The 27,195-nt window shown below is 44.2% G+C and overlaps 1 protein-coding gene across 2 annotated transcripts in view; it reads left to right on the top strand.

The window, feature by feature from the left end:
- LOC128341780 (protein PIP-1-like) overlaps window positions 1-25,075 on the top strand; it is a 58,330-nt gene extending 33,255 nt beyond the window's left edge. Inside the window, exons 3-5 of one of the 2 annotated variants that reach the window (XM_053288308.1) lie at window positions 6,888-7,004; window positions 23,448-23,567; window positions 24,892-25,075. In XM_053288308.1, coding sequence (XP_053144283.1) covers window positions 6,888-7,004; window positions 23,448-23,567; window positions 24,892-25,034 — 380 coding nt within the window. In that variant the 3' untranslated portion in view covers window positions 25,035-25,075. Of the gene's footprint in view, window positions 1-6,887; window positions 7,005-7,971; window positions 8,180-23,447; window positions 23,568-24,891 lie in introns of those variants that run through there. The other variant, XR_008314567.1, reaches the window with a different exon arrangement.
- Window positions 25,076-27,195: the final 2,120 nt, after the last annotated feature.

The raw sequence follows: 27,195 nt of genomic DNA, 5'->3' as shown, positions 1-27,195 counted from the left end.
TCAATGCTCCTTTGTATCTGGCCATCTAAACTATACCTCTAACGTTTCCCCTGATTGGCTTATATAGCCAGTAATTTAGAAGAACTGTTTTGTTACCATTGGACCTTTGGAGGTCAGCTAATCCTTTGCTATCCGAGACAAAATGTCCTGGTTAATGGGAACAATTCAAATGGACCAAGCACACAGTTGAATGCTCTCCAGAACTCTTGTTTCCTTATGACTACTGTTCTTTCGTGGAAGCAAATTTTATTCCTTTCCATGAGATTTATTTCCAATATGCTTTTATTGATCCATATGGAATCACAATGGGGATGGAAACTTGTATGTGGGGAGAATGAAAGATTTTGGTGACTTTGATTTTGTCAGCCAGAAATAGTAGAGCTTTGAGAAGATTTCTCTCTCTCATTGAGTTCATTAGTTATTCACTCAGCTAATTCTCTAAAGAAATTATACTTTGTTTTCTGAGTATACCAGATCTTCTTACTTGAAAGTATTGAAAAAGAGGATAACCCTTTCCCTCCTTTTCAGTACTATAAATTGAAAATTTACCTTTGATTTTTCATAGACTTTAACTGTATTGTGAAAAAAGTCTTTATATCTGTCCCTTCTATATTTTTTCCTACAAAATATACTTTCCCAGATGATAGTTGAGACGAAAAGCTTTGTAACAAAAGTGAAAAGAGAGATATTTGGTGATAATTTCGTTTTATAAATCTCAGTAGCGTAGAGAGGGCATGGGCTAGGGATGTGTGAATAGGTTCAAATCTGAACTTGTTTAAAGTCGAACTGGTTCGGTTCAATGGTTCAATGTGAAGCCACATTGGACTTGAATCCTCCCGCCCCGGCCATTCAGGGGGCTTCGTGAATATATATATTTTTAACAGTATTATTATTTACTTACCCCCTTCGGCGGGCTTCTCCAAGGCCATGTGGAGGGTGTCAGTGGAGGTCCCCCTTCCCCAACAGCCTTCCTTATGTCAAAAAGCACCGAGTATGGGCAATCTTTGGCCCTTTCCGCCATCTCAGGGGCCATTTTGGAGGCTGCCATGCATGCACAGTGGGCCCTGTGTAGCTGGGTCATGACCCAGGACATTCAGGGTCCCATTGCACATGCACAGCAGCTCTCCAAAATGGCCGACACGATGGAGGGAAAGCCCGGAAAAGGCTGAAGATCACCCAAGCCGGATGCTTTTTCACATAAGGAAGGCCAGGGGGAAGGGGAACCTCCGCAAACCCTCCTGCAGCCTTGGAACCTTGGAGGGGTAAATCAAGTTTATAAAAGATTTTTTAAATAAAAATATTTGCAACCCCCCCCAAGCCAAACCAAACCGGGGGGGGTTGAAGGGGGTAAAACCAAACTGGGCCAGCCGATTTTGTGCACAATCCTATTTGGGGCAGCCCCCCCCCACAACCGCGGTGGCATCCCCACCCCTCACACCCCCAATGGTGCCCCTTCTCTTTACACCATGTGAAGGATGCCCCTTCTCTCCCCGCCATGAATGGCAGCGGCAGCATTGGCATCCTTTTGCCACTGAACATGCAGAAGGGAGAAAAGGGATGCCCACACACAGCAGGCAAAAAAGAGGTGCTGGGGGGCCGCTGCCAAGGGCCTGTCGCAGCAAGTGTGGTGACCCAGAGGGCAACTGTGCTTAGATTCTTGGAACCCGTTTGCACAGTTACAGCTCCACCCCTGATAAGTCTGAAGGTTCAAGCAAAGGTTGTTTTTATAGTGATATCTTTGCCTTCAATTTATCCATATTACTGCACGAAAACTAAGCCTGCTACCATTTGATCAGGTAAAATCATAGAGTAGTTTTTTCCCAATCTAATATCTGACAAGTCCAGCTGCATGATACACAATTAGCTACTTGGCTAGCCATCCTTTCATTTCCCCAACTGTTGTATAACATTTTATGTTTAAGTCTTCTTGTTTTGTTTTTTTAAATTGTCCTAAATACATTTAACAATCTGTTGTGCCAGTCCTTTAGACACTTATCTGGCATTTGAAATTGGAACATTATGAAATGTAACATAACGTTTAATGTTGGTAAGATATTCATCTTAACTGTGTTTATTCTCCAGACTTGACTATATGGAGTGATTGTTTTCCGTATCAATACATTATTGTTTTCATTTTGTTCCTTCATTAAATAGATTGAGTCTATTTGTCACTCTATCAAGTCTTTATAAATTAGCCTAACATTTTTGTCCCCACAACCTTATTTTTCAAGTTAAATGCCATCACTTTTTAACTTAAGCTTATAGATGGATATCTTACTGTAAATTCTTATAGATTCACCTAAAGCATTATGAAATTTTGTCTTTCAAATATATAACACCAGCATATAATCACATCTTTCAATTTGTTAGTTTGATAGATATTCCCTGCAGCTTTGTATTGCCAGATATATTCAGTGAAAGTTTAATCTGAGATGGGAAATACTTCCATTGGTCTGACACTCCCTGCTGTTACTGCAGAAGCCTTTCTGATAATGGCCAAATGACACTGGGTTCGACACAATGCATAGCCTTCATCTTCATATTCATCATTGCAAGGTTTGGAGATTCAGAATACCATCCAGAAGGTTCCCCACACCTGGCCAGTGTGTTCTTCTCCAGTAAGATTCAGCCAATTTGTCACTCATTCTGTATGATAAATGCTGTTTGCAAATTGAATCAGTAAACAAGCATATCAGTTCAACCAACACATAGGCATCATTTGCACATCACATGGAACTGTGAGTACAATGGACCTGTGATTCTGCTACCACCACCACCCTGACCACCCACACTCTCCTTTCCACATTCGGACGACAGGGAGAGCATCCTCTCTGCGGTCAGAGAGAGACTGCAGAGAGGAGGGTGAATCGGCTGCGCGGGCTTCCTTCTTGCCTGAAGGATAATCCACACAGCCAATTATGGAGGGAGGGAGGAACCCTGACCCTCAACTCCAATCTGACCAAATGCAGTCTCCAGTGTTGCATTTGGATGAAACGGAGGCCCCATGGACCCTCAGTTTTGAGCAGTGAAATTCACTACAAACTGAGGGTTCTAAAAGAAAATTATTATAAAATGATGTATAGGTGGTATTTGACACCAAAAAAACTGGCACTAATGCATAAAATGTTTCAAACAAATGTTGGAAATGTGGAGACTCTGAAGGAACCTTTTTTCATATGTGGTGGACCTGTAGGAAGGCTAAGGCCTAATGGGACATGATATATAATGAGTTAAAGAAAATATTCAAAATGGCATTTCCTAAGAAGCCAGAATCCTTCCTGCTGGGGATAACACAAAGAGTATTTTCTACAACTAATTTAACATTTTTTATGTACGCTTCTACAGCGGCCAGAATAATATATGCACGGAAATGGAAGAGCAATGAACTGCCTTCAAAAGAAGATTGGCTGATAAAAATTTTGGAATATGCGGAGATGGCAAAACTTACAATATTGATAAGAGACCAAAATCTAGAATGCTTTAAAGAAGATTGGAAACCATTCTTGCTGTATCTAAAGAACTATTTTCCTACTATTGATTTTACAACAGGGTTTGAAATGTAGTAATAAGTGCAGGTTGGGTAGATTAAAATCATGTTTGTAAGGTTTAAATTTATGTTTTGAATTATTATTATAGCAAGGGTTAACTCTATAACTGATGATTCACGAGGAGGTGTGAGCGGGAAGTCCATATCTGTTTATTTGTTGTGAATGTCAATGTTAAGATTATTGTTAAAATTAATAAAAATTTAATTTTTAAAAAAACATACCAAACTAAGGGTTCAAACCAGAGTCTCATAGTGAAACTTGAGGCCGCTTTAGGAACAGGACTGGATTTGCATGGGTTCAGTAAGGGGACCTCAGGCCCCTCCAGTTCCCCATTATGTGTAAATGCAGCCATAGTGTTCATCTATGATCTTGGCTCATGTCAATTTCAACTTTACCCTAAGATGGCAAGTAACAGTTGGCACCCAAACAAGTATATGAAGGAGAAGACATGGGCAAAGACTGATTATTGACCCAGTTCATTTGCAACCTCCTTGCAGGTGGCTGTTAGGTAAAGAGATATTTTCATAATTTGTGGGAAACTTTAGTAAAAGGTGTATGTGGTAAAGTTCTGACCCATTCGCAACAGTGAAATATAATGGGGAAGCATGAGAAAATAAGTGTAGCAAATATGAAGGGGAAGGCAAGCTAGGAATAGTTATGTCACAGAAATGCCATGCTTCTTGTAGTGGTTACCAGGAGTGTAGGTAAAATTGAACAAGGGAGGGACAAATATCCCTGAGCCCCTGAGAAAGTGGGGTGGGGTGCTGTTGGCTGGTTGACAACTTGCTCTTTGCTCTCACACCTTTCTAAGGAAGAAGATGGGGTGGGGGCCCATCTTCACTTTTTGTCCCAGGACCCACACCAAGCTTGGGGTGACCACCATTTTATTTTCCCACAATCCTTCAGACCAACACTACATCCAGGGCTTTGGAGGAAAATAAAATAGAAGCCACCACAAAAACTTTGTGGTTTCTACTGGCAGTCATCATTCTCCCCATAATGTCTTAGGTGTCCAGGGCACTGTTGAAAAATGAAATGACAACTGACTGGAGGCAACAGTTTGGAAGGACCTCCATTGCCCACCAGACAAAGCAAGCATCTTTTAATCTGCTTTACAAGATTTGTTAGCCATCCTTCAAATAGTAATACTGAACAATGTAATATATTTATTTATTATTTATCATGAATGAGTGAGTAAGTAAGTAAGTAAGTAAGTAAAAAAGATGGAGCAGAATATTGCAACACTACCAGCCAGACAGGCTGATTCCATACACCTAGAAAGGAAAGATAAAATTCTGTTTTGTTCAACTGAAAGTGGTTGCTGTAACTATTGTCATCCATAATGTGCCTACTTGCCCTACTCTGTGTATGTCTATTAGCTTCAATAACTGTAGAGCAATAGGAGATGTGTAAGAAGGGGCTGCCAGTCCCCGAAGGCCTCCTCACTGCATTTAAGTGCTAACGTTCTGAAACAGGATACTGATTGAAAAGCTTATCAGTCACACTACTGGTACATGTGATTTAGGTTCATTGCATAACAGCCAGGGTCTTGAACCAGAGGCTCAAACAATGGGCCTCAAGCACTTATTCCTTGTACCACCAGGGGGTGCTTGCAAGTAGGGGGAACTGCTTAGGCATGGCAGCTGGAGGGCTACTGCAGCTTCCAAACCCAGAAGGACCATCAGCATTCCACCTGGACCTATATAAATGCAGTCTCTGGCCTAGTTACTTAGTTTGAGCAACTTGTTGCTTAGCGTAGGTAGAGTGGCTGCCAACTATCTAGAAGCTCTGACTGAATCTACTCAACTGCCAGCTTGAAAGGTGATAAAAACCAGGCTGCCCACTGGTGAGGTTCACTCTCTATACCCAAAGGCTATCCACTGTGGCAAAGCTTCTCCCTGGAGAACCAGGGGCCACAGATGGCTCAGACTTTGCTACTTGCAGCCAGTGTTTTCCTTGGCCTCAGCCCAGGAGGTAAGTCACACCTACAACAGAGGTAGGTGCATATATGTACTAGAGTCCCAATTGCTTTAAAAGGGACAAATCCCCAACTCTATGGGGAAAGGGGTTTGGAGGAAGGCAGTTCTGCATGAACATCCTCTCAATGAGTGAAGAAAAAATGGGTGCCCCTGTGTATAGTGTACACAGACATGAATTGCCCAACTGTAGTGTGAACCACTGTGATGACAATGAGGATGATAAGGGTTCGATAGCAAAATGCTCATTATTTGAGGTGGGTGGAGAAGCCTGCGGGTGGTAGGGAATGGGTGGATGAAAGCTCTACAGGGGTCGGGTGTGGGTGGGAGCTGGGAGGGCACCAGTTCTCTCCCCTCCCTTTTCTGGGTGCTAAATCCCCTCCAGCTTCCTAGCTCCAGCCCCTTCCTAGTTTGTTCACACTGCATCTTGCTCATGGAACTAGTTTTAACATTGGATGGGAAGGAGAGGAGATACAGAACAGGGATGAAGATCTGTTTTGCCAAACAGTAGTCTTCCCCCCAAAATTCTAAAGCAATGTCTACAGCCCACTACCATGAAATAAACAGCAGTATGGTACAATGAGTTCATCGTCCTGAGTTCCTTGGTAAGGGTGAAGAAGATAAATGTCAAAAACATGTTATTTTTACACACACACACACACACACTCCAAATCCTGGACCTGTCTGTCAAAGAATCAACTGCATCACCAACTTCCAAGACTGGGGTTTTCACTGGGGGAGTTGATGCATCTTCAATACATTGCCCCTCCCTTGAAAAGACACTTAACATGCAGCAAAGGTGGGGGAACCTTTTCCAAGCTAGAAACTGCTTTTGCTTCTCAATTTAGTTTTTTTGTTTGTTTGTGTTCTTAGTGAAGACCATCAAATATATTGTGCCATGTTTTGCAGTCCTGGAACTGTCTAAAGAAGGGACATTGGCTTCCCCTCTTCTGGTTTCTGTCAGTGGTGGTGGCAGTTTGTGCCCCTACTGCAAAATTGTTGCCAAGTGTGGTTCTTCCCTCCTCCACCACCCCACACCCCTACTGAGGAATGATGGAAATGGAAAAAAATTAGAGGAATACGTTTGGAGGACACAACTCATTCTGGGACTGAACTTGCCCACTACCGGCTGTGTGATCTCAGTGATCTCTCTCAACTGCCTCCCAGATGTCTCTGCCTGCTCTCCCCTACAATGCTCAACAGGGATCACTAAGAACTGATCATGGGACAGACTCTGGTGGCTGCCAGCAATGTCCTGTTCTAGCCCATGGGATCCCACTGTCCCTTTAAAGAGGGTTACCATTCCACTAAGAACTATCTTTGCAGGGAATGGTTAGAATACAAAAATGCCTATCTTTTACAGCAGACGCCATAATCTGCCGACGGTGCACAGTTGTGACTCCAGGGAAGCGATGCTATCCTTCAGGAACATTCTGTAAAGTTGAGAATGGGGTCTGCTTAGTTAAGAAACAATATTCAGGTAAGAAGCCCCTGCTGAGTGCATGCTTTCTTTTGGCATCACTGCCTTCTAGAGTGACCAGGGCTGACTTGATGCAAGGGACATCAGGATTCTGTGTTAAATGGTTAAACGATCAAATGATTGTGCAGATGGGAGGATGCTGATAGGTGCAGGCCTCCTCACTTCTGCATGCCAAGCTGCAACTATTCTGATAAAACATGCATCAAAATAACCGCTGAAGCAATCACAATCTTCACTGGGACCTCATTCATATAAAGCATATGTTCTACCACTGAACTACAGTGTGGGGGAAAGATGGAAAAGTGGAATGCTGGAATGGAAGGCTAAGCAAAGAGAATGCTGGTAAGAATAGAAATGTGATGACAGGCAGACAGAGAGAGAGACAGACAGACAGACCAACAGATGGAAAAAAATTGTCCATTTGTCCAAATTTCTGATCTTATCCTTGCGTTTTAGTCCTACAACATTGTGTGTGCATCACACCAAAAACCAGCTGTACTTTCCCCTTGTAGGTACAAGCTATTTCCATTTTCAAAATGATCCTGCCAAGCTGAAGCATTTTACTGTTGAACAGAGTGTAATCCGGAAAGTGCCCTGGAGAAGTTAAAAGCGGGGGGCGGGATGTGTGATGGTTAAACGAGAAGACTCCACTAGGCACAGAGAAAGCAGGGAGGGAGGGAAAGGATACTAACAGAGAGAGGGAGAAAAGTGAACATAAAATAAAAAACTGTTTCCCACAATTCTGCCCGTCATTTCTTATGACCCTTTTGCTAGTTTTCTATTACTTTATGAAATGCTTAATACAGTACGTGTTAGGCAGTGTCCAAAACAGAAAAACACAAATCCCTGCCAACAGGCTCATTAAAATAAGGTTGTGAGGCAAAAGGAGAGAAAGGTAGGAGGGAACGCCATAATAATGATGGGCCTTTCGCTTATTAACAGAATTTCTTCCTCTCTTGAATCCCAGGTGATAAATGGGTGCATAAATTGAAGACCTGTCATGTGGATGATTCCAAGTGTGGAACTAAGGGGACAATTCCTGAGACTGGACACCAATATGAATACAGCTGCTGTTCCAATCAGGACTATTGCAGCAAATATATGTAGTTCCCTTGAGTATGGTTAAAGGCAGATCTAAAATTTGCACCATGGTGGCTCCGCCCTGCCCTTCAGCCAGGCACTCTGGCCCACTCGGCTCTGTGTGTGCTCAGGTTGCCTGCAGCCCAAGCACACATACAACCAGGGACCCAGGGAAAAAGGTCTCTGGCCACTTCTCCCTGGGTAAAAGCCTGGCAGGAAACCGAGGGCTATCCAGAAGAGCAGTGCCAGGATCAGCCTCAATCCTGGCACTTCTCATGAGCATCCCTATCCTGGTAGAGCTGCACAAGCCCGGATAAGGCTGCTTGTGTGAATAGCCATAGTGGCTGTTGCTAGTGGCTGTGCTGTGCATCTGTTTCAGATTGTGAGCCCTTTGGGGACAGGAAAGCATCTGATGATTATTTGTCTACACAGTCAGACAGGTGTTATTGACTGGTTTGTTTTATCCAAACATCGAGTCCTTCCCAAGGACCTGGGATGGCTGGATTTTATTATCAATGTTGTTGCTGTTATTATTATAGATATCATCGCAGAATATAGGCTGTTCCCAGTAAAGTTGCTTTTTGTAATTGGCTGATGGTGACTTCTGTGGCCCCGATGGTTTTGAGGTGCTCTTCAAGATGTTTTGGAATTGCATCTAGGGCACCAATTACTACTGGGATTATTTTGGTCTTCTTCTGCCTCAGCCTTTCAATTTTGATTTGTAGATCTTTGTATTTTGCTATTTTTTCTATTTCCTTGTCTTCTGTTCAGCTATCCTCTGGTATTGCTATGTTGATTATTTTAACTTGTTTTTCTTTCTTCTCGACTAGAGTTATATCTGGTGTATTGTGTGGCAGATGTTTGTCTGTTTGAAGTCAGAAGTCCCATAATATTTTTGCATCTTCATTTTCTACAACCTTTTCAATTTTATGGTCCCACCAATGTTTGGCTACAGGTAGCTTGTATTTTTTTGCAGATGTTCCAGTTTAATGAGCCCCTGGTGGCGCAGTGGTAAAACTGCCGCCCTGTAACCAGAAGGTTACAAGTTCGATCCTGACCAGGGGCTCAAGGTTGACTCAGCCTTCCATCCTTCCGAGGTCGGTAAAATGAGTACCCAGAATGTTGGGGGCAATATGCTAAATCATTGTAAACCGCTTAGAGAGCTCTGGCTATAGAGCGGTATATAAATGTAAGTGCTATTGCTGCTATTTATCATCCCTGCTACCTTATCATGCCTTTGTTTGTAGTCAGTCTGTGCGATCTTTTTACAACAGCTGATTAGGTGGTCCACTGTTTCATCTGCTTCTTTACAAAGGTGGCACTTGCTGTTTGTGGTGGATTTTTCTACTTTTGCTCTTATTGCATTTGTTCTTAGTGCCTGAGCTTGTGCAGCTAATATTAAACCCTCTATTTCTTTCTTCAAGTTGCCATTCTTAAGCCATCTTGAAGAAAGAAACAGAGGGTTATTATTATTAATTATTATTATTATTTTCTATGTAAATAGCTTTAACATTGCAAAATGTTATATAATAAGTAATGATAAGAATACAGTTTAGTTACTAGTGATGGGCAAACTCCCCCTCCCCAGTAGGGCTGGAACAGGGCTTCCCTACAACTCATTTTCCAAGTACAGTTCTGAGCATGTTTGGATCAGTAATATGATTGGGAGCGAAACAGGGTATTCCCCTTTCATAGGAACATAGGAAGCTGTGATACACTGAGTCAGACCATTGGTCCACCTAGATCATTATTGTCTTCACAGACTGGCAGCAGCTTCTCCAAGGTTCAGGCAGGAATCTCTCTCAGCCCTATCTTGGAAAAGTCAGGGAGGGAACTGAAACCTTCTGCTTTTCCCAGAGCGGCTCCATCCCCTGAGGGGAATATCTTGCAGTGCTCACACATCAAGTCTCCCATTCAGATGCAACCAGGGCAGACCCTGCTTAGCTAAGTCATGCCTGCTACCACAAGACTGGCTCCCCTCTGTCTCACGCAGCTGCCTGCCTTCCTTTCCTCTCCCAAGTCCCTTCTCCCACTCATCTTGTTTGTTGCTGCAATGCTAGTGTCAGAAGAATGAAGGGACACATCTCTACCGCTCCCTGATGTCTGCCACATTGCTTTGGAACACACTTCCTTCTGAAATAAGAGCCTCCCCATCTCTTACAACTTTTAAAAGGGCAGTCGAGATGCATTTGTTCACCCAGGCTTTCAATTAGATACTGCCTTAATTGTGTTTTAATAGTTTTGACTTTTTAATTTTAGTTGTTGAAATGTTTTATCTTTTATTGGCTGTTTTTATTGTTTTGTAAACTGCCCAGAGAACTTGCATGTGGGGCAGTATAGAAATGTATTAAATAAACAAATAAATAAAATGACCACATGCCTGGCATAAAGAGCAATGGGAACTGTAATTTGTTCTAGTGGGCTCACCGATTTCAGTGATATATGGGATATCTTTTTAATTACCTTTATAAATTAAAAATTGGTCTAGCAGTACAGCTTTGCTTGTCTGGGTTAGTTACTATTCTTCTTCACTTCCCCTTAAACCCCAGCATTTTGTGTGTCCTTGAGTCCGTGTGTCCACTTCACAACCAATATGAACCAAATCAACTTCGGGACCAATCTGAACCAAATTGGGTACAGTTGTAGGGACACACAGGGACACCTTAACGGCAAAGTTTGTGATGATGTCATCCACCCTGATCCAAGATGGCAGAGGCATAAACTTTTGAGGTGCAAGAGGGCTAACCTGTGAACCTCCTAACCAATTTGAACCAAATTTGCTAAACCTGTAGGGACACATTGGGATGCCCCAATGGCATAGTTTGTGATGATGTCATCCACTCCAGTTCAAGATGGTAGATGCGTGAACATTTGAGATGGAAGAGGGCTAACTTGTGGGATGTCTAACTGATTTGAACCAAGTTAGGTACAATTTTAGTGAGAGTGACACATAGGGACACCTCAAAGGCATGGATTGTGATAATGTCATCCACCCCGATTCAAGATGGCAGATGTGTAAACTTTTGAGGCTCAAGAGGGCTAACTTGTGAACCACCTAACCAATTTGAACCAAACTAGCTACAGATGTAGGGACACATAGGGGTGCCCCAATGGCATAGTTTGTGATGATGTCATCCACTCCAATTCAAGATGGTGGCCACATGAACATCTGAGGTGCAAGCGGGCTAATTTGTGGACTGTCCAACCAATTTGAACCAAATTAGGTACAGTTGCAGTGAGTGACACACAGGGACACCTCAGTGGCATAGTTTGTGATATGTTATCCACCCCAATCCAAAATGGTAGATGCGCGTACATTTGAGACACAAGAGATCTAACTTTTGGACTTCCTAACCAATTTGAACCAAATTTAGTCCAGTTGTAGTGATAGTGAAAGGAAAGTAGGCAGATTAGTTCTTACTAGAACAACTTGAGCCGCCTCACATGATTGCTGTGAAGTGCCTCAATGTGGTCTGTGGGGAGAGCAGGCTTAACCCACTCTCCCTGCAGACAAGCAGCCACTTGTAGCTGGGTGGCTGGATCGGCCACCCACATGGCTGCCGGCTCTGTCACAGAGCCGGTGGGGACTGCAGGGATCAGGGGCCGCATGGCCCCTGGAAGTTCCAGGATGCCCCGCACAAACACGGGGGGGCATCCTGGAGAGACGCCCGAGCCCAGGAGGCTGCTTGCAGCCTCCAGGTTGGGGGTCTACTCATGTGTAGTTCCCATAATCCCTGGAAAGCGGGCTAAGCTCCCTTAAGAACTTGAGAACAGCCCTGCTGGATCAGGCCCAAGGCCCATCTAGTCCAGCATCCTGTTTCACACAGTGGCCCACCAGATGCCGCTGGGAGCCACAGGCAGGAGTTGAGGGCGTGCCCTTTCTCCTGCTGTTACTGCCCTGCAACTGGTACTTAGAGGCATCTTGCCTTTGAGGCTGGAGGTAGCCTGTTTTCCAGTGATAGTGAGAATAGTCTCCTTGTTTATTTTATTTTTACAGTTATATCCAGCTCTTCCTAAGGTACCCAAAGTGGAATGCATGGTTATGTTTATCCTCACAACTCTGTGAGGTAGGTTAGACTCAGAGTCACCCCAATGAGGTTTTTAGCTGAATGGGGATTTGAACTCTGGTCTCCCTGATCCCAATCAACGCTCTAACAACCACACTACCCTTGTTAGGTTTGCATGCTAGTAGCATTCTCTGTTGACCTGGTATCAAACATTATTTTTTAAAAAACATTTTATATCCCGCTCTTCCTCCAAGGAGCCCAGAGTGGTGTACTACATACTTAGGTTTCTCCTCACAACAACCCTGTGCAGTAGGTTAGGCTGAGAGAGAAGTGACTGGCCCAGAGTCACCCAGCTAGTATCATGGCTGAATGGGGATTTGAACTCAGGTCTCCCTGGTCCTAGTCCAGCACTCTAACCACTACACCACACTGAGTTTAATAATTATTATAATTTATTTAATACATTTCTATACCGCCCAAAACACAAGTTCTCTGGGTTTACAAAACAATAAAAACAGCCAATAAAAGATTAAAACATTTCAAAATCAAATTATTATTATTATTATTATTATTATTATTAAAACATTTCAACAATTGAAATTAAAAAGTTAAATCTATTAAAACACAATTGTAGTTGTAAAAGTTGTAAGAGATGGGGAGGCTCTTATTTCAGCAGGAAGTGTGTTCCAAAGCCTCGGGGCAGCAATGGAGAAGGCCCATCCCCAAGTAGCCACCAACGAGCCTGTGGCAACTGCAGAAAAACCTCTCCAGATTATCTCAATGGGCGGTGTGGTTCATAGGGAAGAAGGCGTTCTCTTAAATACCCAGGACCCAAGCTGTTTAGCGCTTTATAGGTTGTAGCCAAACCTTGTACTCTGCCCGGAGTGATATGGTCTCTCCGAGATGACCCAGAGACCAATCTGGCCGCTGCATTCTGGACTAACTGCAGTTTCTGGACTACATACAAAGGCAGCCCCACATACAGCACATTGTAATAGTCAAGTCTGGAGGTGACCAGCAGATGTACTACTGTTCTGAGGTCATTTATCTCAAGAAATGGACACAGCTGGCATATCAGCCGAAGTCGAAGTTCAGTTTTTGAAGAACAACAGTCCCTTTACCAAGCACAACTCATTAAGTTCTGCCTTTCTGTTTCTAGTAGGGTTTTTTTGAAGCCAGGTCCTTTTGTTGCATGCAGTACATAAATATATACCTGTCAGGTAATCTGTCTGGAATTGTTTGACAAATTAGACACAGATTCAGGCAAATGAGACACAGATATCCAATGAATAGCAAAGAGGATATTCATCAAGGGGATATGTTTTATGTGGTTGGCCCTTGGGCAGGGATGCTGAAGAAAGTTCTCCGATGCTTCTTCTTGGGAGGAACCCTTGCATTCTTTTTTGAATTTAACTTCAGAAACAGTTCAGTCTAACTCTTATTTGGAGAAAAATGTATGTTCCAGTTGTTATAGCTAGGGGGAAAAAGAAATCATAGAATTGAATAAAATGTTGAAAAGGACATTTGAAATGATCAAATGGACTTCGGGGGTTTTAAAGTTCTACATTTTATATAATTTACAGTAGAGCTGAGAAGGGGATTTTTTTTTTTTACACATAAACTATAACTTTATGCTCACCACAATGAACCTCATTGGCATGAAATGCTGGACAGACAATGAAATTATGAAGTTGCCTTATAAAAATGGCCTGGAACTGTATGGATGGTGTCAGAAAAACTAAGGCTCAGAATGAGTTGAGGCTTGCAAAAATGTCAAAAACAACACAAAGGGGGTTTCGGTTTTTTTTCTGAAACAAAAGAAAGGTTAAGGAAGTGGTAGGTCTGCTGTTTGGAGAAGATGGTGAAACTGTAATAGGTGATGCCTATTTTGCATCTATCTTGTCATGCAAAATAGGAAATGTTGTCCAATCAGGCAACAGATTTACTAATGAAAGGAGGGAATCATGCCTCCAAATAGTTGCCTCCTTTACTAAAGTAATGTTCAGTAGAACATGAGAATGCAGTGGATATAGTGTATCTTGATTTCAGCCAAGCATTTTACGAAGTCTCCCCTGATATCCTTGTTGACACGATGGTAAAATGAAAGCTAGATGATACCATGGTTGGATGGATTCACAGCTGGTTAAAAAACCATAAAGGGTATTCACATGACCCACGTGCAGGTGCATGGAGGGGGAAGACAAGGTCCAACTCACTTTCCCCCCCAGTCAATGGTGTGCCTCCTCTTCAGGCATGCTGCAGTGTGCCCACACGATCTGTACTGCTTGAGCTGTACAGATCTCTGGAAGTCGGGACACTGCAACCTGGCCTCCAGGTATCCCACAATGCACCACATGACAAGTGTGGTTCATTGGGGGATACCCCCATGAGACTGGCACTCTAGGCACCTGTCCCAGTAGCTGGGTTAAGGATGCGCTCGCACCCTTAAGCTTGGCTAAAGGCCAGACTTAGAAGTTGGATTTGGGTGGGTGGGATCGCCGGATCCTGGCACTCCACACAAGTAGCCTAGCCTAAGTTAGGCTGCCATAGCTTGGACTAGGCTGCTCGTGGAACAGCCCTGTAGCCAACAGGGGCTCATTAATAGGTCCCTATCAACCTGGAGGTTGACCAGGTATGACGCTCAGTGGGTAACTCTGGGCCAGCAGTCACCATCTCTGAGCCTAAACTACGTCACAAAATTGTTGTGAAGATAAAATGGTGGACATGTACACCTCCCTGAGCTTCTTGGAGAAAAGGAAGGATAAAGTTGTCATTAATTAGGCCCCTCTAGCTCAATATAGACAATACTGAACTAGATTAGCCTAATTAATAGTCAATAAGACTGTAAAGATTTTTCTTCTCTGCCCAGCTTTTGGTTTTAATTAAGTTTTACTCCTGGTTGTTGCTGCTGCTGTGATGTTAACTGCTTTTTTCCTATGGCCGTTATTGCCACATTTAGTTTAGTTTGAGGGAAGTGTGTGTTTGAAGAGAGGTATAATATTAAGACAACTTGCCTCCTTGAGCAAGGATGCAAACCTGATGCCCTTGTAGGGAAATGAAAGACTTGTGTTCCAGAAAACTGAATGATGGCTCAGCTGTTGTTTCCCCCCCACCCATCCATGTTTCAAATAAGCTATCTCTTACACTTCTTAAATACCTTGGTCCTGACCTTTAAAGGTAAATCAGTAGCTTTAAAAGTAAATCAGTAACTTGAATGGAGCATGAAAACAAACTGCTAACAAGTGAAAATGGTATGATAATAGTTACAGGTGAAACTCGGAAAATTAGAATATCGTGCAAAAGTCCATTAATTTCAGTAATGCAAATTAAAAGGTGAAACTGATATATGAGACAGACGCATTACATGCAAAGCGAGATAAGTCAAGCCTTAATTTGTTATAATTGTGATGATCATGGCGTACAGCTCATGAAAATCCCAAATCCACAATCTCAGAAAATTAGAATATTACATGGAACCAAGAAGACAAGGATTGAAGAATAGAACAATATCGGACCTCTGAAAAGTATACAGTGTACTGTGCTTGATTGGCCAGCAAACCCGCCTGACCTGACCGCATAGAGAATCTATGGGGCATTGCCAAGAGAAGGATGAGAGACATGAGACCAAACAATGCAGAATTGCTGAAGGCCGCTAATGAAGCATCCTGGTCTTCCATAATACCTCATCAGTGCCACAGGCTGATAGCATCCATGCCACGCCGCATTGAGGTAGTAATTGCTGCAAAAGGGGCCCAAACCAAGTACTGAATACATATGCATGCTTATACTTTTCAGAGGTCCGATATTGTTCTATTCTTCAATCCTTGTCTTCTAGGTTCCATGTAATATTCTAATTTTCTGAGATTGTGGATTTGGGGTTTTCATGAGCTGTACGCCATGATCATCACAATTATAACAAATTAAGACTTGACTTATCTCGCTTTGCATGTAATGCGTCTGTCTCATATATCAGTTTTACCTTTTAATTTGCATTACTGAAATTAATGGACTTCTGCACGATATTCTAATTTTCCGAGTTTCACCTGTATATACTCTGATATCAGTGGCTTTAATAGTACAAGTTGCTCCAGAATTCAACCACATTTGCAGGTATTCATTTTTCCATATAAGTGTAGTCTTGTGTCCAAGAACCAATGCAGAAACACTAAAGCTGGAAGAGCACCCTGCTTCATCATCACATGACAAATCTGTGAATAGCATCTAGGACATGAACAAAAATAGAATGAAACAAAAACCCCAGTCTACATGTACAGTATGTATAATCTAATTTTATCTTCCTTGCTGTAGAATGACGCTAGATCAGTTTTTTAAATGTGTCCCAAATCTGACTGCATGAAAATCAACAATGCTGCCAAACATGTTACTACAAATCTACTATACATACAAGCCCAGATTAGGCACGTGCCCGAAACGTTTCGGAGGCCATTGTAAAGGCCTCCGAAACGTTTCGGGTTTGGGGCCGTTTCGGCGCCGGCGGGGGTAGCGCTTTAAGGGCGGGGGAGGGTGTACACACCCCTCCCGCCACATTTCCCCCGCCGGCGCGCTGTCGGTTTTAAGCCCCTCGGGGCGGCAGCGTTCCTCCCTGCTGCCCCGTTTCTGTCATCGGCCGGAAGTGGCCAGAAGTCGCGAGTGTGCGTGCGCCCGTTGTGCATGCGCGCGTGCCCCTCTGCCGTGTGTGCGTGCGCGCACGATGGGCGCACGCACACTCACGACTTCCGGCCACTTCCAGCCAATGACAGAAACGGGGCAGCAGGGAGGAACGCTGCCGCCCCGAGGGGCTTAAAACCGACAGCGCGCCCGCGGGGGAAATGTGGCGGGAGGGGTGTGTACACCCTCCCCCGCCCTTAAAGCGCTACCCCCGCCGGCGCCGAAGACCTTCGTGCACATCCCTAGCCCAGATGCATGATAACATAACTGACAGGGGAGGTGAGTGGGGTGTGAAGAGTGAGCTGTCAGTCAGTCAGTGCCTCCCCTTCTCAGGGGCCCAGGGACATTTGCACCCCTTTTGTTCCATTTATAAGGATGCCACTGATAATTGATTTGGTGAAACTCCCTGGATATATCCCCATCTATTGTTTAGAATTTTATTTTTAAGTTTTGGATTTTTTTATTGCCACAAATAAAGTCAAACATGTTCTTCCAGTCTCTTAAGCACTTACCTGGCTGGCATTGAATTTGGAACATTATGGGATTTTAAAAGGTTTTAACTTGGATAAGATATGCATCTTAATGTATTTCTTCAGACTTGACCTTAACTAGAGATCAGGTTTCTTTATCAATGCCTTATCATACTTTAAAAATGAATCATTGTGTTCTTGGTTAGACTCCCACAATGTTTAATTGATCATTCTAGCCACCTTAATCATCCCAAGAAACGTTCTGTCTTCACGGCACTCTTCTTAAGGTTAACTGCATGCTACCCTCCTTTTCCCCTCAATGAAATTTTTAACCTGATGCATTACTGGAAATTCTTAAAAATTCATCTAAAGCAATTACTACAGTTTATTAAAATATACACAGAAGAATACCAGCAGAACACCAGTTCATTATATGATGTTGATCCTTGGTAGATATTCCATGGAAAGCTTTGCTTTCCAGGTGTATATAGCAAAATGTTGAGTCAAGATTAGGAAAAGTAATGCTGAATTAAGCCTCTACATCTGGATCCCTTTTGTATATCAAATAACTTCTGTATAGACCATCTCTATGAAGTCGCAAATACACAATTTAGCCTCACTTAGAAAAATGTACAAAATCTATAATAACTCGCAACAAATGGCCTTTTCTGTTCAGTCATCTGCAGTTCTCAAATTTATTTATGTAATTTGCTCACACACTATAAAGGAAACGATCGTTCTATCCTTGGCTGCTGATGGGTGCCATTGTTTTATTTAAAATATTCCAAAACCCGTTCCACATGTTGGATACTGAGATATCTATAATTAGCAAAATCTGCTAGATCTTGACCATATTTAGGGGTTGCCGGGGTGGTGAGCTCTAGTGAGTCATGTACTTCCTAAGTTAGTTTGTTTAATGAACAGAGGAAACATTCCTGGCTGGCAGTAGCATTCTCAATTAGAACACCATAATGAGAGGATCTGTCCTGAATTTGGATGCAAAATAAAGGTTTTTCCTCAAGAGGCACACTTCAGGCATACCTTAGGGTCATTCACACACACAAGCCATGAGGCTGGGGCTGGGAAAGGCTACAGGAGAAGGCAGGAGCCTGCCTGTCCTCCCCTACACAATCGGGGCCCAACCAGGGCTCACCGCTCACATGCCCACACACGAGCACCAGGACAGTGAGCCGTGTGGTGAAGAAGTGACAGGAGGAAGGACGCCCAGCCTCCAGGAAGCCCACAATGAACCATGCAAACTGTGGTGCATTGCAGGGGGATGCCTGGAGACTGGGTCACTCCTTCTCCCTGGCTCTATGGTGAGCCAGCAGCCCAAAAGGAGCTGCTGGCATCCTGCTCACCCACATGAGCTGGGAGTGAGGGAGGAGGGACATGTGCATCCTCCTCCCTCACTCTTAGGCCAGGTTTAAAACCTGGGCCACCCAGCCAAGGAGCACCAGAATTGGGACTGATCCCGATGGTTCTCATGAGCAGCACTACCTAGGTAGGGCTGCACTCGCCTGGGTAGAGATGGTTGTGAGAATGACCTCCTTCCCATGTCTTCCCAAGCTATCAACTTTCTAACTCTTTCTTAGTCAAGAGAAATCAGGGGATGGGTGGACCAGAGATGGCAGTAGAGGGTCCCATATTCCTTATTCCCTGCACCTGTCATGGCTCAAACCTCTGTCTCAGAAGAGTCAGAGCAGGACGACTTACCAGCTAGTGAAGGCTTAGAGGCACAGCCACAGGATTTGGCAGAGAAACCAGACTCTGGAGCTGAGGATTCACAACAGCTGCCAGACATGATCTTTGATGGGGAAGAGCCTGGGATTTCACCTGTCTTGAGACAACGTCTCAAGAGGCAGGCTCAGTGGGAGTCACGCAGGTGTAGGAGATCCCAAGAAAGAAAGCCAAAGTGCTGACTCAGGGAAGCCTGATTGGCTGCTGGTTCTCTTGAGCCATATATATTCAACAGTCTCTCTTTGCTCTGATGCTGTTTGCAACTTTGTTGGCTGCAGATAGTGTGCTCTTGAATTTCAACCATTTCTGTGTCCCAGTTTGTCTTGTCTGTACTTCCCTGCATTGTTCCCTTAATTCCTTGTTCTGTGTTCTTTGCTTGTTTCATTCCTTGTTTTGTCTTTTCCTTCCACTTATTACTCAGTTAGTGTTAGAGGGGGGTACCTAGTTTCAGTTCAGGGGACTTAATCCATTGACTAATTGCTTTGTGAGCCTTCTATTTTCCTTCATTTGGTTTTGCTGCTGCTTTCTGGTTACTCTCAGGGGGAGTGCTGAAGGGGGTTATAAAATCCTGTTGGGTTAGCTGAGCTAACAGATCCATGACAGCACCACAAGGACAGCTTGTAAGAGATCTGCCAACTCTGACTGAAGCTATTCCTGCCAGAGGTAGGAATACCCCACTGGAGGTAGGCATTGACCCCCAGTGAATTGCTCAGAGCCCTGAATCTCATCAGCCCCCTCCCACCTCCATGACCTCTTCCAGAAAGGAAGTGCAGCAGTGAACCTAGCTCTCTGCTGCTTCCACCTTCATATGTGCTATATTACAATATTAGAGACTCTAAAAAAACATACATAATTATGTATGGGGGGTGGGGCTCTGTGCAGCAGAGCGGATGGGGAGGTATGATTGAGTTTAATTATCTAAAGGTGGTCTGTAGGCCTGGGCTGGTTAGGGTTTAAGTACCTACCAATGTCACTGATCCCTGGATATTTTTGCCCCCAATATTTTTTCCCAATCTTCCCAATATCATTATCAAGCCATTTGGGATTTTAGCTTAAAATCCTTAATCAAGCCATTAAAATCATTTAAAAAAAAAAAAATACTGAAGGCAAGCTAGGGTTGCCTTTAGTAGCCACCTAGAAAATGGTGCCAATTTCTGGAGACTCCAGGCCAGTCCTGGAGGGTGGCAAGCCTAGCTTACAAGTGGGGGAACTGTTGGTGGGGTCTCTGCTGCTCTGCAGAGCCCCACTGCTGAAGCTGGTCAGAGTCTTCCTGCTGCTTTCAAGCCCAGTGAGCTCAGGTGACCTTAGGAGCCAATAAGGTCTGGAGACGTCTGTATGTATATAATGGTCTCTGCCCAAGCAGTGAAGTGTCAGTCTTCCTGTCTCCAGGTGCAATAGAAACCAGACTGCCTCCTGGCTGATAATTGGTCATTTTCTCACTCCATGCCTGAAGGCCATCCAATGAGGCCATCCAACATCTTTCTGTGGACACAGGGGCCATGCCTAGTTCGGGTTTGGCTACTTGCAGTCTGTCTTTTCCTCTGCCTCAGACCAGGAGGTAAGTCTTACCTGTGAGGAAAGGAGAAGGATGCTGCTCCCTAGTCTGCCTCTGTTAACCTCCCATCTTCCTGTTCTTTCTTTCTCTAAAGTGACAAACCCTCAGATTGCTTTCTAAGAATGGGAAGAGTGGCTTAGGCAATTCTTCAGGGTAGGTTCTGAAAGAATAAATCTGAGAACAAATTGGGATTTTATATATATAGATAGAGTTATAGAGATATAGTTAACACATTTATATACTACCTACTCTCTAAGTCTCTAGGCAGTTTACAACAACAAAACAAAAACAATATTGAGTCTGTTGGACTGCAGGCAATGAGACCAAAAGTATCGCTCTGCACAGTTGCAACTTACTTTTTTGGAGCTCCTACTAACTGAAGCCACAGTGGCATAAGATGGAGGGGAGTCTAGTTTCCTCTATGACCTGAATGAAGAAAGTCCTACTGCCCCTAGGGTTGTCACATTTGTCAGAGATAATTCCTGGACATAATCATCAAGGGGTGTGTGTGCAAATTTAAAAAACCTACTTTTTTGACCAGGATTGGAAAGAGTGCTCAACAATGGAGCTTAGTGGCTGTTTTGCACATTTCTCCCTATAGCGTTCTTTGCACAAGAGTCTTGGCAACTGGCCCCAAACTGGCCTGATGGTAGTGGTGTGAGGCAACTTTGCCCTGCTCCCAGTGATATTCCTGTGTTAAGCACCTTTCCTGGGGGATAATATTTGGGGTGAACAGAACAACCAGGGTCTAGGGCTAAATCACTGGAAATTCAAAGCAGGGCTATGCAGACCACCCAAACTCCCATTCCTGTCTCCAACCCCTACATTCTACCTCCCATGCATTCAACATACCCACTTTTCAACTTCTTTCCAACTACTACTTCTGCCTCCAATGGAACCAACTCACCACCATGATTTCTTCATCCTATCAAGTTAAGGGCAGTGTTGCTTCTCAAGATGCCGTCTGGCTGCACCCTGGTCATGGGAACAGTCACGTCAGTGTGGGAAAGAGGGGGGATCTGGAGCAAGAAGAAGGTGTGACAATTGATTTGGCAGACAGAGATCTATCTACCTTCCTGACCTACCTTTGGAGTTGTCTTTTCCACCATCTTTCTCCTTCCTACCTGAGTTTGGAAGGACACAAACCATCAGATGCATCATCCCCTCCTAGTATCTAACAGATTGGCAGCATTCCATCAGACACAGAGCTCTTTCTCATAACCAGTGAGAAATAGGAAGAGGGTTAGTAGGGAGGAAGCCTTAAGAAGCTTACCTTCCTGCAGATGGTCGTGGGCTCCCTTTTTGGCAGGCAGAGCACCCGCCCAGATGATTACTGACTGCTTCCAGTAGCTTGGGGGGGGGGGTCGGGGTGCCATAACACATTGCCCTGCTTCCCCCAACATCACCAGAGTTCCCATAATGCACCATACAAATGTGCGGTGCATTATGGGGATCCCCCCTCCATGAAGCTGGCCAGGATCCTCGCAGCCATGGCTGGCAGAAGATCAGAGAAGTGGTGTTTTGGAGAGCACTCACTCTCCTAACCTCATTTTACAGGGTGATTGTGGAAGTGGGTTTGCTGCTGAGGTGGTGCTGGGATCAGACCTGGTGGTACACACGTGCAGGCAAAACCAGGCTAGGCTTCCTTAACTTGGTTTTGCCTGCACGTGTGAATACGTAGCTTCACATAAAGCTTCTCCAAGCTCCTAGGGTTCTTTTAATGGGAAGTCATCAGAAACATATTGCTCCCTCCTTTCCTGTTTTACAGTGGCCCTCTGGAGAGGCAAGAGGGACACTGGGTTTTGTTCCTTGCAGTGTCTCTGCCAGGGGTTTTGCCTGAACTATAACATTGTCTGAAAGGGCAGCACTTTTCCTTGACTCATAGAAATGAATGGCAGATCAGTTACAGGAGAAGGAAGAGAGGTACATCCAGGGGGCACATTTAGTGCCTGGGCTAACCTTGCTCCTTGCCCAGAATGAGAATCTGTTTTTCCAGTCCTAGCTGCCTTCTAGACTCCCATCTGCTCAGTTGAGGTGGAGAGCCAGTCTTGCGGTAAAAGATAAAGGTAAAGTTGTGCCAGCTAGTTGGTGTCGACTCCTGGCGACCACAGACCCCTGTGGTTGTCTTTGGTAGACTACAGGAAGGGTTTACCATTGCCTCCTCCCGTGCAGTACGAGATGATGCCTTTCAGCATCTTCCTATATCACTGCTGTCCGATATAGATGTTTCCCATAGTCTGGGAAACATAGCAGCAGGGTTTCGCATCAGCAACCTCTTGCTCCCTAGGGAAGGTAGCAAGCATGAATTGTCCCCTTTGCTAAGCAGCCTTGGTTTGCATTTAGATAGGGGACTACATGTGAGCTTCATCTGCTGTAAGATATTCTCCTTAGGGGATGGAGCTGCAGCTCAGTGGCAGAGCACCTGGTTTGCATGCAGAAGGTTCCAGGTTCAATCCCTGACATCTCCAGCAGAGCTGGGAAAGACTCCTGTTTGAAACATTGAAGAAGCCTCTGCCAGTCATTGTAGACCAAGGATTCTCGACGTTGGGTCTCCAGCTGTTACTGGACTTCAGCTCCCATAATCCCTCTCCCAAGTGGCCTTTGGTTGGGGATTATGGGAGTTGAAGTCCAATAACATCTGGGGACCCAACATTGAGAATCCCTGGTGTAGACCATACTGAGCTAGACGGACCAATGGTCTGACCCAGTATGATTCAGCTTCCTATGTTCCTGTGCCCTATCAAACTCAGTGGGGATCACAGAGACCTGGGGCAGGCCCTGTTTACTCCCAGCAATGCCCTGTTCCAGCACACATGACCCAATGTCCATTTAACAAAAGAGAATGTTGGTTTAGTGACCGTTCCACTATGGACAATTTTTTGCAGGGAGGAGTTCAAATCAACATGTCTGTCTTTCATAGTAGATGCCATAAAATGTCGAGAGTGCATTGCTGCGAATCCAGATGAGTCATGTGAACCTGCTGATGGAGTGTGTGAGGCTGAAGGTGAATTTACAGGCTGTATGGCCTACAAAGAGTTTTTAGGTAAGGAGTCCTTCCTGGGATGTGAGCCCGGTTGCTGCACAGATGCAAAGGAGGAACTAGAACCTGTAGCTTTCATGGTTGTGTAGAATAAACTATCTGTCTCCATCCTCTGATTCAGAGGAATCCCTTGAGGACATTACAATTAAGACAAAGGCCCTTAGCATCACCTAAGTTTTTTTTAAAAAATCAACCTACAAAATCTGCAATATCAGGCAAGACCCTTTTAAGAAATAGGAGTTTCTCTAGAGCAGGGATTCTCAAACTTGGGTCCTCAGGTGTTATTGGACTTCAACTCCCATAATCCCCAGCCTCAGTGGCCTTTGGTTGGGGATTATGGGAGTTGAAGTCCAATAACACCTGAGGACCCAAGTTTGAGAATCACTGCTCTAGAGAAATGGTGGGGCCAACCATCCTAACTGGTTCAAATTCTTACCTCCTTGCCTGACTCCTGCTTCCCCTCTGAACTGAGCAAGGTCTGAATCTCTTGTGTGACTCTTGCCTTCATCCAGACCCCTACCTTACCTGAAATCCCAGCTTGGTCAATGAGCCTGCTTGGAAGATAATCAACGCATAATCAACTTGTGGAATTCTCTGCCACAAGATGTGGTGACAGCCAACAACCTGGATGGCTTTAAGAGGGGTTTGGATAACTTCATGGAGGAGAGGTCTATCAACGGCTACTAGTACTACTAGAAGTAAAAAATAGTAAAGGAGGGGGACTTTCCTCTCACCCACCCCCTCCCCGCAGTGCTTGGATTTTTTTAAGGGTGGCAAAAGCCTTTCCCCTATAGGCGGCAAAATGGTGACTCCACCCATGTTAAATATGTGTTGGATAAGTAAGGATCAAGGTCTTCAACAAAGTCTGTTTGTGTCCGCACCAGGCAATGGATCTGGAGGTGGAGAAGGGAGAGGAATTTGTAGGTGAAAAGAAGACCAGAGGAGCTGGATTCACCCTCTGATCTGCTGACCATAGCAAGCTAGCCTGAGAGGAGTGTTAGGCACCATTCAGCATATCCAGAAGGGAATGCACTGTGAATGCAACTGAATGCACTGAGCCTGTTCCCAGACCTGGACCCCAACACTAGCCACAAAAGTCCCACTACCACCACCTCCAAAACAGGGGCACTTCTGCTTAACTTTCCACTGCTCTACTGGTGGCAATTCTGTGTTTTTCTAGCAATGGCTAATAAGAAAGCTAGCCCTCATTTTTAGATGCTACAACAACTGTGTGTTCTTCTTCTCATGCACACACTATACCCCTCCTGATGGTAGCTCTTTTGCTTAATGGAAACACAATGATGTCCCCCTCTTTTCTCATTCTCAGGGGATACTCTGGAAAAAAATTATTTGCACTGTTATGATATCCACAATAGCACCATGTGTAAAATCATTTGGCAACCGGACCCTGGACACCGCTTTGAATACCACTGTTGTACTGATGGAGACTTCTGCAATGATAATCTGTAGTTTACTTAAGAGCGTGGGGGTAGACAGACAAAATATTGAGTGAACACACACCTCTTAGCTTCTTTCTGCCTTTGAAATTTAACTGACAGATGTATATAGCAGTTAGGGGTGTACATGAATCAATTTCTGTGATTTGATGCAAGCTCCAATTGAATAACAAAAACTCAAATTGATTTGTTGAAAAGAGCTGGCTTGGCTGCCTGCCTTGATGAGTCAAATTCAAATCACTCAAATTGATTTATTTGACCGCCATTTTGTTTTCTTTCTAAAAAATGGACTTCAAAATGGTACTTTCCCCTGTGAAGAGCTCGTCTACCACTTGAGATCAGCAGGTAGACTAGCCCTCTGCTCTGGACTTAGTGCATTAGCCCACCTCAGAGGACTGGTCTACCCGGGTAGCCCAGTCCTCCAAGGCAGGCATACACGTTGTCTCTAGGGGAGGGCTGGTCTACCCACCAATCCCAGTTGGAGTAGGTTTTTCTCCCTGGAAAAACAGGATTGCTGGTCTACCAATTGGGATCAGTGGATAGACCAGCCCTCCATTCTGGACTTTGCATGGCAGCTTAGTCAGAGGACTGGTACCAGTCCTCTCAGATGGGCTGATGGCCAAATCTGGAGAAGAGGGCTGGTCTACCCGTTGATCCTAATTGGTAGACCAGCTCTCCCCAGGGGAAAGCACCATTTTGAGGCCCATTTTCCAAGCAAAATGGTCCTCAAAATGGTGTTTGAATTGATTCAGGTTGAATCAGGGGGGATTCTCCTTGATCCTGAATCAGGCCTTCTATTTGAGGATGATTCAATTTGGGGTTGAATTTGCAAATTACCCCTGATTTGATCTGAATTGATTTGAGGTCAAATCAAATTGCACTCCCGTAATAGCAGTGAATCAAATGCCATAACAGACATCTGTTCCCCCCTTCCCCTGCTTCAGGAGACCTGCCTAATTATTAGTTCTGTAAAAATACTAGAGTATTCGTATAAAACACTTGGAGGGAGTGTATGTGTGTGTAGGAAGTGTTCTTGGTAGACACCAGACACCAGCAGTTTGGTTCCATCCAGTGCTGGCTTTCCTGCAAACCTTTCCAGTGAAATACTAATATTAAGACTGTCTTCACCCTGTGCCCACTTCAGGTTGCCAACTAGCTGTATGCCTGTTTTATGGATTTATTGGTTAACATTGATCTGTTTTTGAATAAAGAAAATATACTAATTATAGAACATGTTATTAAAAATACTAGCTTGACAAATGATCAAACTTTGACATTTCCAACAAGAACTGGAACCTAGTCACTGGAAACATTCAAGATTCCTTTCCCATTGAGTATTCTGTCATGCTCATGACCAGGGTGACCATCCCCACCTTCTTCAATGAATGCATGTGAAGGAAATGAGGATTTTAGTTGGCCTTAATAAATATTAGAAAAGCACCCAAAGGTGCTAGAGGCCGCAGAAGAATTAACTAGAGAACAAGGCTGTGGCATTGTATAAATTAATCTGCTACATTCTCTGTGCATGAACTTGCGCACACACATAATGCCCTTATACAAAATGATGGTGTGGCCACACCTGGAGTACTGCATACAATTCTGGTCATCACATCTAAAAAAGGACATTGTAGAACTGGAAAAGGTGCAGAAGAGGGCAACCAAGATGATCAGGGGCCTAGAGCACCTTTCTTATGAGGCAAGGCTACAACACCTGGGGCTATTTATTTTAGAAAAAAGACAACTGCGGGGAGACATGAGAGGTCTACAAAATCATGCATGGTGTGGAGCAAGTGATAGAGGGAAATTCTTCTCCCTCTCACATAACACTAGAACCAGGGGTCATCCCATGAAATTGATTGTCAGGAAATTTAGGACCAACAAAGGGAAGTACTTTTTCACACAACACATAATCAACTTGTGGAATTCTCTGCTACAAGATGTGGTGACAGCCAGCAACTGGATGGCTTTAAGAGGAGTTTGGATAACTTCATGGAGGAGAGGTCTATCAACGGCTACTAGTCTGAGGGCTATAGGCTACCTCCAGCTTCAGAGGCAGGATGCCTCTGATTACCAGTTGCAGGGGAGTAGCAGCAGGCGAGATGGCATGTCCTCAACTCCTGCCTGTAGGCTTCCAGTGGCATCTGGTGGGCCACTGTGTGAAACAGGATGCTGGA

Source organism: Hemicordylus capensis, chromosome 2, assembly GCF_027244095.1.
Source record: "Hemicordylus capensis ecotype Gifberg chromosome 2, rHemCap1.1.pri, whole genome shotgun sequence".
Lineage (NCBI taxonomy): Eukaryota > Metazoa > Chordata > Lepidosauria > Squamata > Cordylidae > Hemicordylus > Hemicordylus capensis.
Note: the sequence above shows the minus strand (reverse complement) of the source record. Positions and strands in the feature narration are given on the sequence as shown.